Consider the following 18,271-nt stretch of genomic DNA (forward strand, 5'->3'; position numbering starts at 1 on the left):
CCCCCCTTTTTTTTCTGAATAGATTAGTTCAATTTTGATTTGCAAGACAGTCCCCCCCCCCATTAGATTCCCGTGGAGCAGCTAATGAGCATGCGTGAAACTTCAGTAACTGCGTAAAAGAACAGAATACATTTCTCTAGCGGAAATAGAGACATTCAATCTGTGAAAGCAACGCGGTGGTGTTTTGTCTTACATCTTGAGTTTATTGAATGGTTTGTTTATTATTTGAGAAATTATGAACTGAGAGAACTGAAAAACTTATTCAAAGTAGATTAGATAATTTATTTAAAGTAGTGAACGGCTCCAAATCCATATTTAATACGAATTGGACGGATGAAAAAAAAATCGATCCTGATTTTTCTGAATAGGTTTGAGAAGTTCTGCAAAATCCATTTGTCATGTACTTCTCGCTTTGTAAGAAAATAATAAGCCTAAGTAATATATGAACACAGGCACTGACTAGTCTTGCTAAAAGAGGAAAATATACAAGACTTCGTGCCAGTTTAAATGAGTCATCATTGATGTTAGTATTTAGTAGGAATACAGGAGAAGATGACACATCAAATCTGTCCGAAAATAAGCCGGTTCCGAACTTTTTCATTCAAGAACAATCATTTCAAGCTGAACTTTTATAAGGATATTAAAACTTAATGTATCACATTCATCCTTTTTTGCATTTAATGATATATCAGAAATATTTTAGCATATATGTTCACTAATAGTGAAATAACTAAAAAATGTTATAATTTATTACAAATTGGCTCCAAGAAAACTGATGGCTGCAAAACCTGCAGAAGTTGCATACATCAATGCCTAAATACATGATTCATATACAAAAGAAATAAATAAATAAAAAAGCAGTCTTGCTTTTTAACAATTTTTTAAGTAATTACTAACTGATTTGTATCATGATAACAAAAATATTTTGTTTTATTTCACCCAAATCCTTAATTTTGTGTGACTTAACAATCAAAGGGCATGAGAGATATATACCCCCTGAATATATAAATTTTGCCTTACTAAATTCTAGATAATAAATAAAGATACTTTTTTGTACGTAAATATAAACCTTCTTTTAATATGCTATTAGTGGTATAATGTTAAATTGTTGCTTTCTTTCCTTACTTTTTCCGCTCCTTAAAATCATATTGCATTATAACTAGCATGAGTGCTATTTGTGCGTTTCCTCGTACCTTGAATATACATACAGAGAAAACTCAGGGAAATTTTTTTTCCTGTTTTTAGTGGCAACCCTGTTAATGGTTTAAAGAATACATTAATTATATAACCTGTGAGTTTGTTGTGTGTATTTTATATTTAAAGAATTCTTAATGTTGACGCTTTCATTACTAAAATTAAAAAATCCTATAGGGTTAGAATACATATTTTGTATATTGCATTGTTAGTCATTAAAATTTTATTTTAAATATATTTGGTTATTTTGTACTTTTTCATTTGTGGGGCTTTGATGAAGTGAATATTGGTGCTGATGGAATTGCACCTACATTCAAACTTGGCAATGAATGGGGCCCTGCTTTTGGAAAAGTAACATATTTTTTTAGTTAAATGTTCATATCATGATTGTTTTTATACATTTTCAGGGCACAACTCTGATGGCGTATATTTTGTTACTAGTAACAAATTGTCTTTCAGATGCGAATTAACGCCTAAGCGAATTATTGCATTCATCGAAAAGACAAGAGAAGGACATGTGTCTTTAGTCGATGATGTGCAAATAATGAGTGTGGCTTGTGGCATCAATCATACTGTAAGCTATTATGATATATTTATTATTATTATTTGATTCTTTATATTAGTTGTTAATTGTATATGGTAGTGTCCAAAATTTTGGGAACCTTTCGGAAAAATTGAGTTTTATGATTTCATGACATCAGTTTTATAAAGAGAAATATCATCACTTTAAAGGTAATTTAATCAAAAATGTAATAAAATAATGTTTATGTTTTGGAACAGTATAAGGAAGTAAAAGGGCATATACAGTTCTGTGCAAATTAATTGGGACAACCAAAAAAAAATTTCACAAATGTTATTTAATTAATATATGTTAACTTACATGCATGATATAGCAATCGAATAAAAAATATTTCCTCCTCTACCTTGAATGAGATCCTGTACACGGTTTGGCATGGATTCCACTAAATTAGAATATAAATTTTTGATTTCGTCATCACGAAACCAAACTTTTATAGCATTCATTGTTTTCTTTGTTTAGCAGTCCATTTTACTTACACGTCTCTTCACAATGCTCCACAAATTTTTGATAGTATTTACATCAGGCAAATTACCAGGCCGATCCAAAACTGTTATTTTCTGTTTTTGAAAAAAATTCGTTGTTAGCTTAGAAGTATGGCATGGAGCAAAATCTTGTCGAAATATACCAACACGACCAGTAAAGAAAGTAAAGTACGTTTCCATCATAGGCACAATTTTACTTTCTATTGTGGTGGTAACATTATAAGCCAGTTAACAACTTCCGGAGAAAATGTTACCACCACACTATTATAGAAATATATTGTTTAGAGTTCATCATCCCTTCAACTGCCAGGTCCTCCAGAAGTAAAATAACCCCCAAAACATCTGTTTCTGGGGATGCTTAACTGTTTGAATAAGATGTTGTTCCCTGATGGGTTCTCCAGCACTTCATCTGACAAATCTGTCGAAACCCTTCCACAAGAAACAGCGTTTCATTGCTGAATACAACCTTCTTCCAATCTTGTGCGGTACAGGATTGATATATCTTAGCTCAATCCAAACATTTTTTTCTTCATTGCAGGTGTTAATAACTGTTTTTCGATTGGTTTTCTTGCAAACCTCCCAGCTTCCACAAGCCTTTTTCGAACTGTCGATGAATTCACGCTCATACCAGTAGCTAATAATTCTCTAAAGATCTCTACTTATTTTGTAAGGATGCATTGTACTATTTCGTACGAGAAATTTGTCTGTTTGAGGTGTGGTCTTGCTTTTGAATCCACATTTGGAGACACTGTCCCAAAATTCTTTTGCTGATTAATAATTCTAGAAACACTGGATTTTCCAACTCCAACTGCTGCAGCTATATCCGTCACAGTCATAGAAGTATGCTGACTAAGGTCCTTTTTCTGGGTCCTTTAAGTCCTTTTTCTGGGAGTGATATCCATTTTTTAAGTACACTTCAGAAGGAGACAATTCACACAAGCAACCACTTCTTACAGCAACGGAAGGAAAAAAATTTCGACATGTCATGATCACATGGCCAAACCTGTTTAGACTAGTTAAGGGTGGTCGCGCCTTGTAAGAAAATGCCGTTAAAACCTGTTTGAGGCAGAAAAACTTGTTTGTCCCCGAAAAAGGAATGATTTTCTTAAAAAATATGTTTGTCCCAATTCACACAGTACTGTACTGTTTTACAACGGATTGTAAAACCCTCCGCGCTTTTGCATGCATTAGGATGAGTTTAATTCGACAAAATAGGGGTGAGAGGAAAGATAAAAGGAGATGTTTACATTTAACAAGGAAGACATGTGGTTTTATGAGCCGTAAACATTACAGATAATTAGTAATACAGAAGGAATAAGGTACTAATGCACAGTAAAATATTTCAGAGTAATTTTTATTTAGTATAAGGGACATTTTTCTGTTCTTAAAATTTGGTAATTACTTTTTTACAAAATAATAATAATCTTTTTTATATTAATAATTTTTTTATATGTTATTAAATTTTTTCAGGAATATTTTAATTCTTTGTTTTCTGCTTCTTGGTCACAATATTTAATGGTATTATGTAAAATTTACTTCGCACCATTCCTGAAAGGTTTTTTATCACTTTTGGCTAAACATATCAATACGAAATTTTGAGTTAAAATAAAATGCTGTCAGAAATAACACAACACTCACATACATGTAAAAAAAAAAAAAAAAAAAATGAACTAAAAAGTATTTAAGGGGGGAAATCCAAGGTTAAAGGTGAATACCAGAAATGTGGTTATTGTTCCGCATCTCACTCCTTTATTAGATGGAATCGCCTAAATGACAAACGGATTACAATCCATTGAAAAACAGTAGAAATTATGATATATACAATACACGTATATGGTATTTGATACTTAGTTGGGTGCTTTAAGAATCAATTATGCCTTGCAATGCTGTTTCATTGAGTTCACCAATGTGTTTAGCTGTCGTCCAATTAGCTGCTGCTATATGCTACGCTGATTGGATTATTTCATTTTTTCAGTTAGTTTGGATTTATTGCTTGATTACTTCTGTGTAACAAGCTCCACAGATTTTTTGCTATTGCAATAGTACAATATGATTGTTTTTAAACCTTGTCTTACCTGCAGTGGCAACATAAACTATTTAAATGTAAATTCTTCATTTTCTAAGAAAATATTACATGTGGGAGGCAGCAGTTTTTGAATAAGTATTTCATTTATGCATTTTTGAGCATTTATATTTTTATTAATCATGCAAATTCTGCCCATAGCTATTGCCATCAATTGTCCCTCGATCATATTACTGATTGGGTGTTTAACAGTAGGTTTAATTCAAACAAGATGGAAGTCATTTCTTATTATGTTCCTTATGTATTTTATGCTGTCATTATCAGATAGTGAAATTTGGGTCTTATTACTCTAAATCATTCTGTTCAATTGTTCTGCTGCCCATTTAACTTGGGCCTTTTGTCGTTTTTTGACCTTTCAATCTTTGTTTTGGTTTTAAAAATTGCTTTATTATTATGCTTATTTACATTTAGCCTAGATTCCTGAAATCTGCATCAAATGATCCTTGCACTCTACTTCTCATTGCATTGCACTATTTCACTTTGTACTTTTGCATATTATTTCTTTCTATCACTTAGGCACATTTTCGAATTATTCTGTCATCATTTGGTGTTGCACATTTTTTCCTGATTTTACCTGTTTTGTAGTGATTGAGTTTTCTTATACTTCTCCTAAAATTAAAAATACATGCTTTAGATATCCACTAATTTTCTTTTTAATTTCATTTTCATTAATGCTTTGTTTAGGAAGTAGTAAGACTTTACATTGTTTTTTTTTGAGAGACCAGTCAACTATTTTACCATTAAAAAAAGTTATATAATAACAACTTAAAAAGTGGAAGAATACAAAAAAAAAAAAAAAAAAGTGTCTAACATGATACCATTTGCAAAAAACAGATTGTTTCCTCTCCATTACAAAACATGTCATTACTGAATTTTTCTGATAACAAGCTATCACCTTATTGTCTGTTTAAACAATCATGTTTATTGTCTGAATACAATTGAAAAAAAAAAAAAAACTCTCTCTTATCAACTAAAATAAGTTATACTTCTTTCTTCTAATTATTTCGCTGCAACTTAAAAAAAAAATAATATTAAGTTAGCATAATTTAATGAAAAACATTCTTGATTAAATTATTGTTAAATTGATCTATAGTATTATGGTATTACTGTAAATACTGTTATTCTCATACACCAACAAATTCTTAATGTACACCTTTTCCACAATTTTGTTCGCTACTGTATGTAAATAGAATTCCATACTCTTATTTAATTTGATTTGTTTTATTGTTATAAAGTTAAAATTCAGTGATTTCGCTTTCTGATAGGCTGGAGTTTTGGAATTTTGTACTCTTGTTATCTCAATGATAACACTCTTATTTTCATAGCTTAGTTATCAGTTAATAGATGGATTCAATTAAATTTTGATTTCATGCAATTGGTTAACTATGAGTTTTTTTAAAAAACATTTAGTAATCTGTAAATAATATTTATAATAATGAATTATGAATAAAGTAGAAAATAATTATTTTCTTTCTCCATCATTAATTATCTAATTTATTATTTTCCCACCCCACCTATGAAATTTAAAAGTATATTTTTCATTTTATTTTAAAAAATCCATTATTTAAAATTTATTTTCAAATATAAACTTAATTGTCCGCCTTTATATTGCATACTAAGACTAATAAATTAATTTTATTAATAGTAAGCTGTATTTGAGTAGTATTTTATGATTTGGAATCAGCTCTATCTGAACTAAGTTTTTCTAAATGAACTTTTTTTTTAATTGGGGGGGGGGGGAGTTCATGGAATTTAAATTTATATTCCTGATACCATCAAATGTACATTAATTCTTCCTCACCTCTTAAATTTATCTGGTTAGCCCCAAATTACAGTTAATAATTTGGAGTAATAGACATTTAATTTGATTCTATGAGATGTTTATATTCTTTTACTTTCTGTAAATATAAACACTTTCCATTCTCTGATTCAGAGGTTATTTTCATTAATAAAGGAATTTTAGAATTTGTGTTCCTAAGCATATAGTAAATTTCTCTTTTGGTTCTTACTTCTTGATTTGAAGAACCAGTGTTTTGTATAATATCCTTAGTTGTTCCTGAAAGACATAAGGTATGCATATTCTCTGTAAACTTAAACTTGTCATTTTCTTCTGGGTTAATTGGAAAAAAAGTGACAAACTTCAAAAAATGTCTGAGCAAAGAATTTTTAGTGATGTCAACATCCTTTTTTTTTTTTTTTTCTCATTGTTTTACTAATGTATAAATTTATACATTAGGTTGCTATTGACACCAAAAAGCGTTGTTACTCTTTTGGATTTGGTGGGTATGGGCGGCTAGGTCATGCTGAACAAAAGGATGAGAAAGTTCCAAGATTAATCAAGGCATTTGATGGTCCGAGGAATGTCAGTGGCGTGAAAAAAGTTTTTGCTGGTGGTACTTACAGCATGGCAATTAATGAGCTTGGTAAGAGAATATCTTATTACTTTTTATTTATTTATTTTTGGTTAATTATACATTATTTGAATTTCATGTGCGTTGTCAAATTCTTCTTTTTAGACTTAAGAGAACTTTTTAAATGTTATATTACTGAATGTTATTATGAATTATTTGATCTCTTATCTGCTTTTGTATAAAAGATTTAGAAACACAGATAATATATAAATATATGTATAAAAATTACAAATATGGTAATTGATATTAGTGTACAATTAGTTATAGTATGTATATTCATTTTTATTATGTTTGTATTGAATAGATTAAATTTAAGACTAAAAACATTAAAAAAAGAAAATTAATTTTTGCATTTTGGAAAATTGACAATGTTTTCCTATTAAACTTTTTAAAATAAAATTTCATTGTGATTGGATAAACATTGTAATTTGTGTTAGCACAGTCACTCTGATATATATATAGAGAGAGAGAGAGAGAAAGAGAAAGAAAGAAAGAAAGATAGATAGTACAATATTCTGAAGGGGTGATATGAGTAATGTTTTATTATAGATGTATTGTTCTTCTGGGGGCAGAATAAGAGAACCGGTGAGGCAACAATGTATCCCAAGCCTGTGCAAGATCTTGTTGGTTGGCAGGTACGTGATGTTGGATGTTCCAATTGCAGTATTGTTTGCGTTGCAGACGAGAGTGTCATTTCTTGGGGTCCAAGTCCTACTTACGGAGAACTGGTAAGGGTTTTTTACACATTTTTATTTGACTTGTCATGTTTGATTTTTGGAATAGATTTTTCATTTACTTCTTGATGCGATAGGATTTTGAAGTTTTGTGATCTCGGAGATGTCTTTTATATTTTTGGAACCTAATTCTCAGTTGATTGATTAAAATAGTTTAATTTTGGTAACATATGAATGATCTCACTTGTAATAAATTTAAAGAATTGGCAATTCTGCTCTATTTAATATCAAAATGATGACTGTTGCTGTGAACTTTTAGTAATTCATACTAATATTTAAGATGAATAAGTATCTGTGCATGTTGGTGTCCTACAATTACCAAATTTAGCTCATGGATAGCTGGAGGATAAAAATATGCACCTTGGAGCAATTTTTTGAAATTTTAATTAAAATCTTAATTAATTAAAGATGAATTTTGGTGTTTTCACATGATAACTTCCAAAAAATAAATGGTTAAAGTTAAATTTTACATTGTTTCAAAATTTAAAAAAATTGCCTTTGTAATGATACCAATTTAATAATCGTGCAAGTTTTTGTTGAATTTTGGCAGTTTCTTAAATATATATCCTACAACAGATTACATTGTTACCCTGAAATTCAAATCATTTTCATTGTTTCCTTACTTAATCATGGGATTTTCTTCCATTGTTGTAAACTAAAGAAGAAAGATTTGTGTAATATCTATGTAGTTTAGAAGACAATAAATAAATAAAAATAAAAAATACAATATTGCTAAATTTAGATGAACCGGATATTTACATTTTTATGAGATTGCCTCCATTAGAAAGATTCATGTGCACAATTAACAGAACTTACGAAGACAATTAAAATAACACGACTTTAATGTCAGTCAATTTGGTAGAATCATGACCACAAAGTTTTTTTTTTTAAAAAAAGTATTTATTGGAAATCAAATAAAATTAATACAGCAAACCAGCTAATTCCCTGAGGCGACATGGATAACATCAACAAGAATTTGAATGTGAATGTCTGATAGTAAGAAAGACCTTTTTTTAAGTATGAAATGCTCTTTACAATGCTATTTAACAATTATTTATTGTTATATTTTTATTTGAAAAGAGAATGGGGGGGAGGCAATTATGTAGGCTGTCCATAGACTTTTTATAATTTTGAGAATTTAATTTACTAAAAAAAAAAAGAAAAGAAAAGAAAAAATCGGCTGGAAAGAGTATTTTCTGGATATATAAATGAAAGAATATTTTCTGTATGTATAACCAATGAATTTTTCTATCTATTCTTATCTTTGCTGGGAGATTTTTTTAAAGTCACTATAATAAAACATTAATTTTAATTCACAAACAAAACTTTGGCTTATTAAATCTCATAATTCAGTGAATAGCATTCTTGGAATCGGAGGTATTAATGGTATCTTTTCAATGATAGAATGTGCATTCTGAAATCAACTATAAATTTATATTTTAATGCATTCAATTTCTAGAAAATCATAAATATACGACACCCATTATCAATAAAAACATATTGTGTAGATATATATGAAAAAAACTTTTGTTTTTAAACAAGATTTGATTTTTTTTTAAAAAACTGCTTTATTTTTATTTCTAAGGGCTATGGTGAATCTAGGCCGAAATCATCAACTACTCCTCAGGAAGTAAAACCCCTAGATGGAATTCATATTCATAATGTTGCTTGTGGATATGGTCATACACTTCTCATTGCTCGTGATGATTCAGAAGAGGAAAGAAATAAGATCAATCAACTGCCTGAATATTCACCATGATAGTGATCAGTTTCTGTACATGGTGGGTTCTGTGTTTGCAAAATTATTTAACTGTTGAAAGGTGCTGTTGACATTTAAAAACCCTGGATTGGAAATATAGAATGATGATGATTCTATCCACTCTCTGAGGTGAAACTGCTGCAGCGAGAGATTTCCCACCCTCATGTTGTTCTTGCTGTAGCGGTTCAAGTGTGCATTTTCATTATCTGACCCTAATCCAAGATGGCAAAATCCATTCCAAAAATAAATTTTAAATTTTCTTCTTCACTTCAAATTTTATTCTGGAAATCAATTAATTTTCTTTTATTTAATAATTCTGCAGTAATAACTCCATGTACTTTTTATATGAATTGATTCATTTTATTATTCAATTAATCATGCTTATTTTACTTCTTGGTATCATTATTTTATCAAACTTTTTCTGTTCATGATTGACTGTGTCATATCTGATAATAAAAATAGTGTTGAAGATATACCCAGAAAATGATTATGAACACACTTTTTAGTACCATCTGGATGTTTTTTGTGTAATCATAATCTTTAGAATAATGAAAATTTGCTAAATTTTTAATAATAATTAAATAAAATTTTGAACAAATTTGTTTAAAAAAAAAAACTTGATGCTTCCTTCTGTATTGTTTCTTCCCATCTCTGTGTATGAGGAAAATGTAGTCATTTTTAATCAGGACAATAATTCTAAATTACTCTTATAATTACAAATTAGAAATTTAGTTCAACTAAATATAAAACTTCTTTCTGACTATGCTGTTTATAAATTCTTTAAACAAGTTACATTAATGAAAATATCCAGAAAGAAAATTATGTTTTGTCCCCTGGCTCATGATTAAGTTTGCAAAGGATTGATGCTCTATTAATGCAATTTTCAAGAATAAAATAATTATATTTATCCAGAAGAAATGTTTTATTGTATTCTTGATTAGTTTCTGTGTTTATAAATAGCATAAACATACTCAAAATGGGCTACTCTTAGATTAGGAGTCAGGTTTCCATTTTAGAGTCATGCCAATGATGTTTCCAATCCAGGGTTAAAAATTTTTCTTTTATTTATTAATCATTAAGTAATTCATACATATTCTTTTACCTATACTGCTGTGTTAAAAAGTGATTTATTATTTCATCTTATTTATTTCCACTTCGAAATTTTTACTTCTTTCCTGCAGTTTAATAATTTATTTTGATTTCTTCAACTGGGAGGAACTTTTTCTGCAATATTTTTTTATTTCCAGCGTGATGTTGCTTACAAAGCCCTTCATTGTCATACTTGGTGAATACAAAGTATTCCTTGATTCCAAGAAAGAAGTTATCTCATTAACTTTCCAATTTGTTGTTGTGTCTCAAATTTGTAATAAAACTAGTTACCTTGGTAAATTTCATTGTATTCCTTCTTTGTTTTTCCAAGAGTGACACAAAACTATACTAGTACTTGATGTTATGTCTATACTTTTTAAGAAACTCTAAAAGTAATATCTATTATATTAATTTCTGTTGATACATTGTTGCAAATTAATATGGCATGGATTCTTTCCTTAATATGTCTTTAGAAGAGAACTTAATATTAGCAGATGGATCCCATGATTTGTTGTGCTGCAAAGTCCCAAAGACCAGTTCTCTGTAATCTTGATTTGTAGAAAATTGGGTCTATAGCATCTGAATTCCTTTTAAAAAGAGATGACCGATTTTATTTCATGGAACCACAAAACATTTTTTAATTATTTTAATGGCATTTCTATTAAAAATAAATTTTTGATTCATTCGTTATATTTATAGTTATATCCCATCTATTTAGTGCGAAAAAGTTTTTAAGAGCAGAGTAGGCAACTGGTTTTGGCATACATTTGTTTTAATGCAAGCAATGGAAGGCTTTGTGCTCACCATGTATCATCATCAGTTCTATTATTTGGACAGATAAAATGCATATTTGATATTAAAGTTTCTATATTTATTCATGTCCTGAATTTGCACATTTTTTGTTAAAAGAAAAACTTAGAACAGTATTTATGTTTGGAAATGCACCAAGTCTTTCAGATAATGCAGAGAAAAATGGAATTTGTTCTAAGCTTATAAACTAATGCAAACTTCATGTTCATAATTCATTAAAAAATCTGTTAATTTTGTAGTTTACTTAAAAATTATTTACATTTGCTGGAAATAGGTTGCATTTTAGAAATAAATATAATAAACAATCAAATGTTTATAACACATATTTATGTGGTAAACAGTTTTACATGTACTGAATTTGCTTATGAGCTATTATAAAAGAAAGTTGTGAATCAGTTTCTAGCTCAGGGAAATAACTATGAGTATCAAATTTCTTGCAAGATTTTTTAAATGAAAGTGTCTAAAACCAATAATGTCTGTCATTTTTAACGTATCATAATTGTTTTCACCTTTCTTGTACTGTGCAACATAGTGCCAACAGCCATGGGACAATGAATAATGCTACAGGATACCCAAGAAGTCCCTTTACCATTTCCTTATTTTGAGAACAGTAATAAAAATCTTTACAAAATGAGTAATGGATATTAATATGCTTGCCTAATTTAATATGGGACCTAGTAATTTCCCTAATGACACTATTCATGACATGAAGACAATACTCGATTTGGATACTAAATGAAATCATTAAGTGATTTGGAGTCTGTATTTTTGTTCAATTCAGGACATAACATGACCAAAATATAGTCTGCATATCGTGCCTTTTGAGGGGTTTGTCTAACTGCTTCTCTTTTATCAACAGTGTACCTGAAATATACAAGGACTGTGTATCCCAAACTTTAATAATAACTGATCATGAGATATGTTAATTGTTAAGGGTTTTTTTTGGATACCCTGTTGGCATTTTTTGTGTGAGTGTTCTATTTATATAATTACATTCCATTCAGAGTTTTAAACTCATCTTATAAAAATAAGGAGGACCATGAATCAGTGTTTCCTTTTCATTTACATTCATGATATTTTTGGTAAGATAAAATAACTGTGTTATAAGTATTAAGGGCATAATTTAAATTTTTAAATTTAAATAATGCCCTATTACTTATGAAATATAGATTGCAGCTCTAATTCTTAATATGTTGAGAAATTTTTTTGTAATTTGTTTCACTGAAGTGTGAATGAATGTATTTATGCAATTGTGAACCAACTCCTAATCTAATCACTTAACTGTTTTTAAGTTCTAGAAATGTTTTTTGTCAATTACCTATACAATTTAAAAGCTGCTATTTTAAGAGTCAATGTCTATAATTATAAAATCTAAAGATTAAAAACAATTTTTATAAAGTAATTGTAATTTTTTTACATCTTACTGTTATCTAATTGTTACTTTTTATTGGAAGTTGACATTTTTATTGTATACATGTACTTTATGAGAATGCAAAAATTACTGTGAAAAGACAAAAAAAAAAAAAAAAAAAAAAAAAAAAGGTTAAATTGAGTTGAGTAAAAATTTATTTTAAACTTTTGTTAATTTTATTTATGTCTGGTTTTGTGAGATGGTCTCATTCAACATTCCTTTTTCAAAAAAGTTACTTACTTATGATTGCATGGTATAGCATTCAGCATTTCATTTCATAATAGACCAAAAGAATGCCATTACCTTCATATTAATCCTTCAAATATGTCCATTATGGCAGGTGGGGGAGTAGTCGTGTATATAATGTTGAGAATTAAACATATTAGGGGTGGGGAATGAGTGAATATAATGATAATGTACAAGTCATTAAATTGAAGTAAAATATAATCAGTGTTTCATGCCATTTCCCTTAAAACATTATAAATCAATTTAATAAAAAAGTGAAAAGAGTCCACAAAGTTTCCTTGTTGATTTGAGTAAATTAGGTTTATAACACATTTCAGGAGTAATACACCTACAATGCAATCACAAAAAAAGATTAAGAAATTTTGGATTAATGACAGAAAATCTATCTAAAAGTGTAGTTTGTTATGTAAAACAAATTTGTTGCATAACAGACTATATATTTAATGCAATAATTGATTTTGAGAAATTCCAGCAATAGAATTTTTCAACAATTATTATTATTATTATTAATTTTTAACAACAGTTTTGTTGTTGTTGTTTGTTTTACAAAAAAAAAAAAAAAAAAAAAGTGCATTTGGATATTTAGTACATAAGGGAATCAAATTATGTTCACAATGCTGTGAGAAATGTAGAGATAAAGCTTTTCTGAAATGTATATTATTTGAAAATTTAAGAACAATAATGGATATTTTATATAATACCATTAAAGCCCTAAAAGAAGCTTCCGATTGAATTTTTGATGAAATATGTTTTTAATTATCCAAAGTAGATTCTTATTCACTTAATACTTCTTTTTTCAAAGTCTGTTTTTAATAGTTGGTTCCTTATTGCATGGATACAAATTTGCATAAACACTTATCCTTTTAGGATTGGTGTCAAGCCAACTTTGTAGAACATTTCTCTTTTCAGCATCATAATCATTATTGACACTGTATTGCAGAATTCATATAGTGAATCATGTTTATATGTGGGAGGGCTGATATAAATAATATACATACACACTATCTACCAATAAATAATTGGATCTTTGATTAAAGAGATACACTAATTATTCCTATTCAATAGTTGAGAGAGCCACAATCTGAGGCAATTACAGCCTTAATCCTCCAGGGCAGGATTTCCAAAAGTGATTGGATAATGGACAGTAGTATTTTCTTCCATTCGGCTTGGAGAACACATGCAAGTTCTTTCATCGATTTTGGACAGTTGCTGCACCCCTTAATTAGGAGATCCAATTTGTCCCAAAGGTTTTCTATAGGATTCAAATCTGGACTTTGGACTGGCCAGTCCAGTCGATTCATCCCATTGTCATCATACCAATCCATAGTGGACCTCGCAACATGACAAGTAGCATTATCATCCTGGAAATAACAATGATTCAACCTGTAAAAAAAATGCCACAGAGTAGGAAGTGCATTATCGTCTAGAATACTGTGGAGTCGGCGTTCAGCTTACCATGAATTGTGATCGTGGGATCCAGTCCATACCACGAGAAACATCCCCAGGCCATAATTCCACCTCCGCCAAACTTTACTGTAGGCACAATGCATTCTGACAAAAGGAATTCTCCTTTTGTCCGATTGCTAGAGATTGAACCTTGATTCCTTACTCTAGAGAAACCTTCTTCTCATCTACAGTCCAATTTCGACGTGCCTTCCACCAACTCAACCGAACCACGCAGTTGGATTTTGTAATCAGACTTATGAGTGGCAGCACGACCATGGAAAGCAAGCAATTGTGCTTCCTTGCAGATGATATTTATCGAAACAGCAATCCTGGATGCTTGCTGGAATTCCTGGAGTATGTGGGCCATTGGTTTTGTGCGTTTTTCCGATTTTCTTTGGACAGCACTCGTGGCTCTGCTGGGTCCAAACACATTCCGACAATCACCATTGCATTCCACTTCTTAATCACGAAAGCCACGATCGATTTTGGAATGTTTAACTAACTAGATATGTCCCTTAATTATCGACCATTTCTATGATATCCGGCCTTTCTCGAAATCAGGCGGCTCTGAATTTCGTTGCATATTGCTTGAGGCTAATGCCAATGTTGTTTCCTACACGTTATTTCAGTACAGAAGGAGTGACGTAGATCAGGACCACAGATTCCCTCATTTGCACGGGTGTTCAAATACTTATTGGTAGATAGTGTGTGTGTAGGTTTATATATATGATATGAATAATGAAGCATTTACTAGGAATCTTTCTCAATATTCCTTTTGTATTGCTCATCACAGCTGCTTATATATTTCATTGTCTTAAAATGTGCCCTTATGAAAACGAGACTATGGTTATATTTAAAGAAGAATTATTTTTCATATGTAACAGTGATACCTACATGTAATGACTAAATGCTTTGTTCTATGGTTGGGCATGGATGACTTCAGTGTACATTTCTCAGGTTGCTCTTGCACGGAGTTTCCCATGCACTTCCAAGTTATAGGAGAACATTAACATTTTACTGATTTTTATGAGGATCTGAAAGTATGTCATTTATTACGTTATATGAGTTGGTCTCTCTTTAAAATTGAAGTAACAGGTTAAGTGGCTTTTCACATATGTCCGTTTATTTCTCAGCAACATGCTCACTATCGGCTGTTTCTCTCTCTCTCTTTTTACCAGTCAGTGAATGGAGATCAGATTTAGGAAAAGAAATTGACTTTCATGTCAAAATAATCTTTTTCTGAATTATGAGAACTGCTATTTCATTAACCCATTGCAATTAAACCAAATGTTACTGTATTTACATACTCTCTTTTTCATCTGGGCTTTCTGTCATTGTCATACAGCATAATGAGCATTGGTTTTAATTTTAAATACTTTATTACCATAATGAGCACTTATAAATTTTATACATTTGTTTTATAATCTCTTTACGTTTTAAATAAAGTGAGACTTTTTTAATGTGTTGCTAGGCTTATTTAGTTTACTTTCATTTATTAATTTATCATTTTAAAATCTGGAAACATGGTACTTTGTAGCTGTGCACTGCCAGATATTATTTATCTGCAGTCTATTATACTTGAAAAATCTGCAAGAACTGCCTTTTTTCATTGCTAACAAGTGCACGAACTGGCTCCTTAAAATGATCTAAGAGAGTAAATTTATTTTTCTGGAGCACGCAGCTGACATTTTAAGTCAGAAGATTGGAACGTAATTTAAATATCATTGGAAAAATTCTGTACTAAATCTCATTACTTTCAAATTGAATTTTTTTCTGCTTAAAAATAAAGCAATGGCAGTAACTATGCATTTATTTTTATTTATTTTGAGAATTTTGTCATTAAACGTTTATAAATATGAATTGCAACAAAAGTATTGCTTTTAAATATTTCTTGTGTCATAAAAGTTTTATCAACACTTGTTTTTTTTTTAATAATATAATTTGAAATGTGATTGTTTAAATTATTTTTACTCAAAATTATTAAGGTTATCCATTCTTTTATTACAAATTTTTAAAAAGATATCAAGAATATAAAGCGGAAAATGTATTTTATTGTAAAAACTCCGTCTAAACAGTGAGTGATTTTCTCATGTAATTTTCATATGGCATTCTAGGTAACTTCTAGGCTAGCCTTGCTATTTCCAAAGTTAATTATTTCTGTAAATTAAATTGTTTCTTTTTAAAATGTGTACACATCAATCCAGTGAAGCTAGTTTAATTACTATGTTGTGTTTCTTATAATTTTCTCACATCTTAAAAATTATCTTAATGAATGCATTAAGTTGTCATTGAATCTTGTACCAACTAATGAAGGAAAGAAGACCAACTGTGTGGCATTTTCTTGTCAGGCACACAATCATCAAGAAGATAATATTGCACGCAATGGCAGTATAAAACGATATATATATTCTACCCATAGCAATGATGAAGTGCGAAAATAGAATCCCAAGGATTGCTAAATACACCGATGGTTCAGAGTATGATAGAAAGAGAAGAGGGATTAAGTTCTTAATTGAGAGATTAGACGTCTAATGGAGGGGGGGGGATAGATGAAAATGAGGTGGGGAAAATCTTTTATTAAATTTAAAATGTTGCAAGCACTTAGAATTATTGTTTTTCTTCCTGCAATTCGTTTCCATCAGAAATTCCAGATGTGCTTCTTTGGGTAAGTGCTATAATGATGTTCTGCATTCGCACTTAAAAAAAGAAGAGCAGTGAAATGTTTTCTGAAATTCATTTTAAAAAAAGTAAGAACTGGATATTTATGAAAAGGGGGGAAGCAGTAGTTTTTAGTTATTCTTTCTCGCCTAGTAATTAATGACGCTGATAAGTGTGCGTACTGAATGAATAGGAACAAATGGTAAGAGGAAGAAAGTGGAATTACAAGGGGATTGATACATAAATGCGAAATTTTTCCTTTTTTTTTTTTTTTTTTTTTTTTTAATAGCTACGATTTGTTTGTTTATATGTTAATAAAAATAATAAATCCTTGCTATTTATTGCGGAGAAAGGAAGACGCTTTTTCCAAGCCAAAGAAATCTACCATCTCTCTCAGACACACGATTTTTTAAAAAAGTGCATTCTGCATGTAGAAAAACTTATTGCTAGAATTTGAGCAAGATTTACAACGGAGATAAATGACACGGTTCCTAATTTTTTTTAAAAAAATGTATTCGTTTTATAGGAATAGAAGATTTTGCCTGACCTCCTCCGTCATTTGGATCTCTAAAATCTTTTTAGTGTTTTTGTTATTAAGGTGAAAGAGAAGACAAAGAAATATCACAAGTTTAAAAAGCAGAAGATCTCTTAAAAATACCGAAAAATTTCAATATTTAAGTTATTCTTTATGATGTAATATTCTGTTTGTAATCTCTCCATCTTCAATTGAAAGAGAGTTATGGGGTTATAAAAATTTCGACCCTTTCTGCCCCTTTTAAACCAATGATGTTCCATCCACGAACTGTGGCCACATTTTCACTCTCACTGCCATATATCTCCTGTTCAAGTCGATTCAGAACTATTTTAAATAACATATTCCCCAGATAATATGAACAATGGGTCGAAAACGCCATCTGGAAATTCAGCGATTGAGATCTAGTTTATATGGTATAATCATTTTCTTTTTTAGCTCTCTTCTGTCACCTCCTGACTTCTAGAGGTTTGAAGCATATTGTATGCATATAATAATAGGTAAAATCCTTTTCAGTTCTTTAAATTCAAACGGTGTCTCATATAGCCAGGAAAGCAGCGTGTACCCGTATTAAAATGATTACGCTGAGTTTATTGAGACAGGATAACTTGCGGCAAAATAAGGAAGTTAAAAAATAGGTCAAAAAATAAAGGAAATCGATTAAAAAGTCCAGTTAGAAAAATGTACGTTATATCATAATAAAAAACAAAGGAAAAAGCTTCCATTTGTAAATGGGCGAAAATACTTACAGTTAAAATTATAAACTTGAAAAATGTATTCTCCGGTATCCCCTTGCCTTCTCAGATTTATTATTACTAGGGGGCTCTACCCCCTGC

At 30.0% G+C, this 18,271-nt stretch overlaps 1 protein-coding gene across 2 annotated transcripts in view; it reads left to right on the forward strand.

Moving 5' to 3' along the window:
• LOC129978958 (protein RCC2 homolog) overlaps positions 1 to 15,705 on the forward strand; it is a 52,677-nt gene extending 36,972 nt beyond the window's left edge. The window contains exons 7-11 of one of the 2 annotated variants that reach the window (XM_056090676.1): positions 1,602 to 1,768; positions 6,576 to 6,762; positions 7,300 to 7,478; positions 9,070 to 9,265; positions 10,491 to 15,705. In XM_056090676.1, the coding sequence (XP_055946651.1) occupies positions 1,602 to 1,768; positions 6,576 to 6,762; positions 7,300 to 7,478; positions 9,070 to 9,243 (707 nt within the window). In that variant the 3' untranslated portion in view covers positions 9,244 to 9,265; positions 10,491 to 15,705. Of the gene's footprint in view, positions 1 to 1,601; positions 1,769 to 6,575; positions 6,763 to 7,299; positions 7,479 to 9,069 lie in introns of both variants that reach the window. The other variant, XM_056090675.1, reaches the window with a different exon arrangement.
• The last annotated feature ends 2,566 nt before the right edge of the window (positions 15,706 to 18,271 follow it).

Source organism: Argiope bruennichi, chromosome 1 (assembly GCF_947563725.1).
Source record: "Argiope bruennichi chromosome 1, qqArgBrue1.1, whole genome shotgun sequence".
Lineage (NCBI taxonomy): Eukaryota > Metazoa > Arthropoda > Arachnida > Araneae > Araneidae > Argiope > Argiope bruennichi.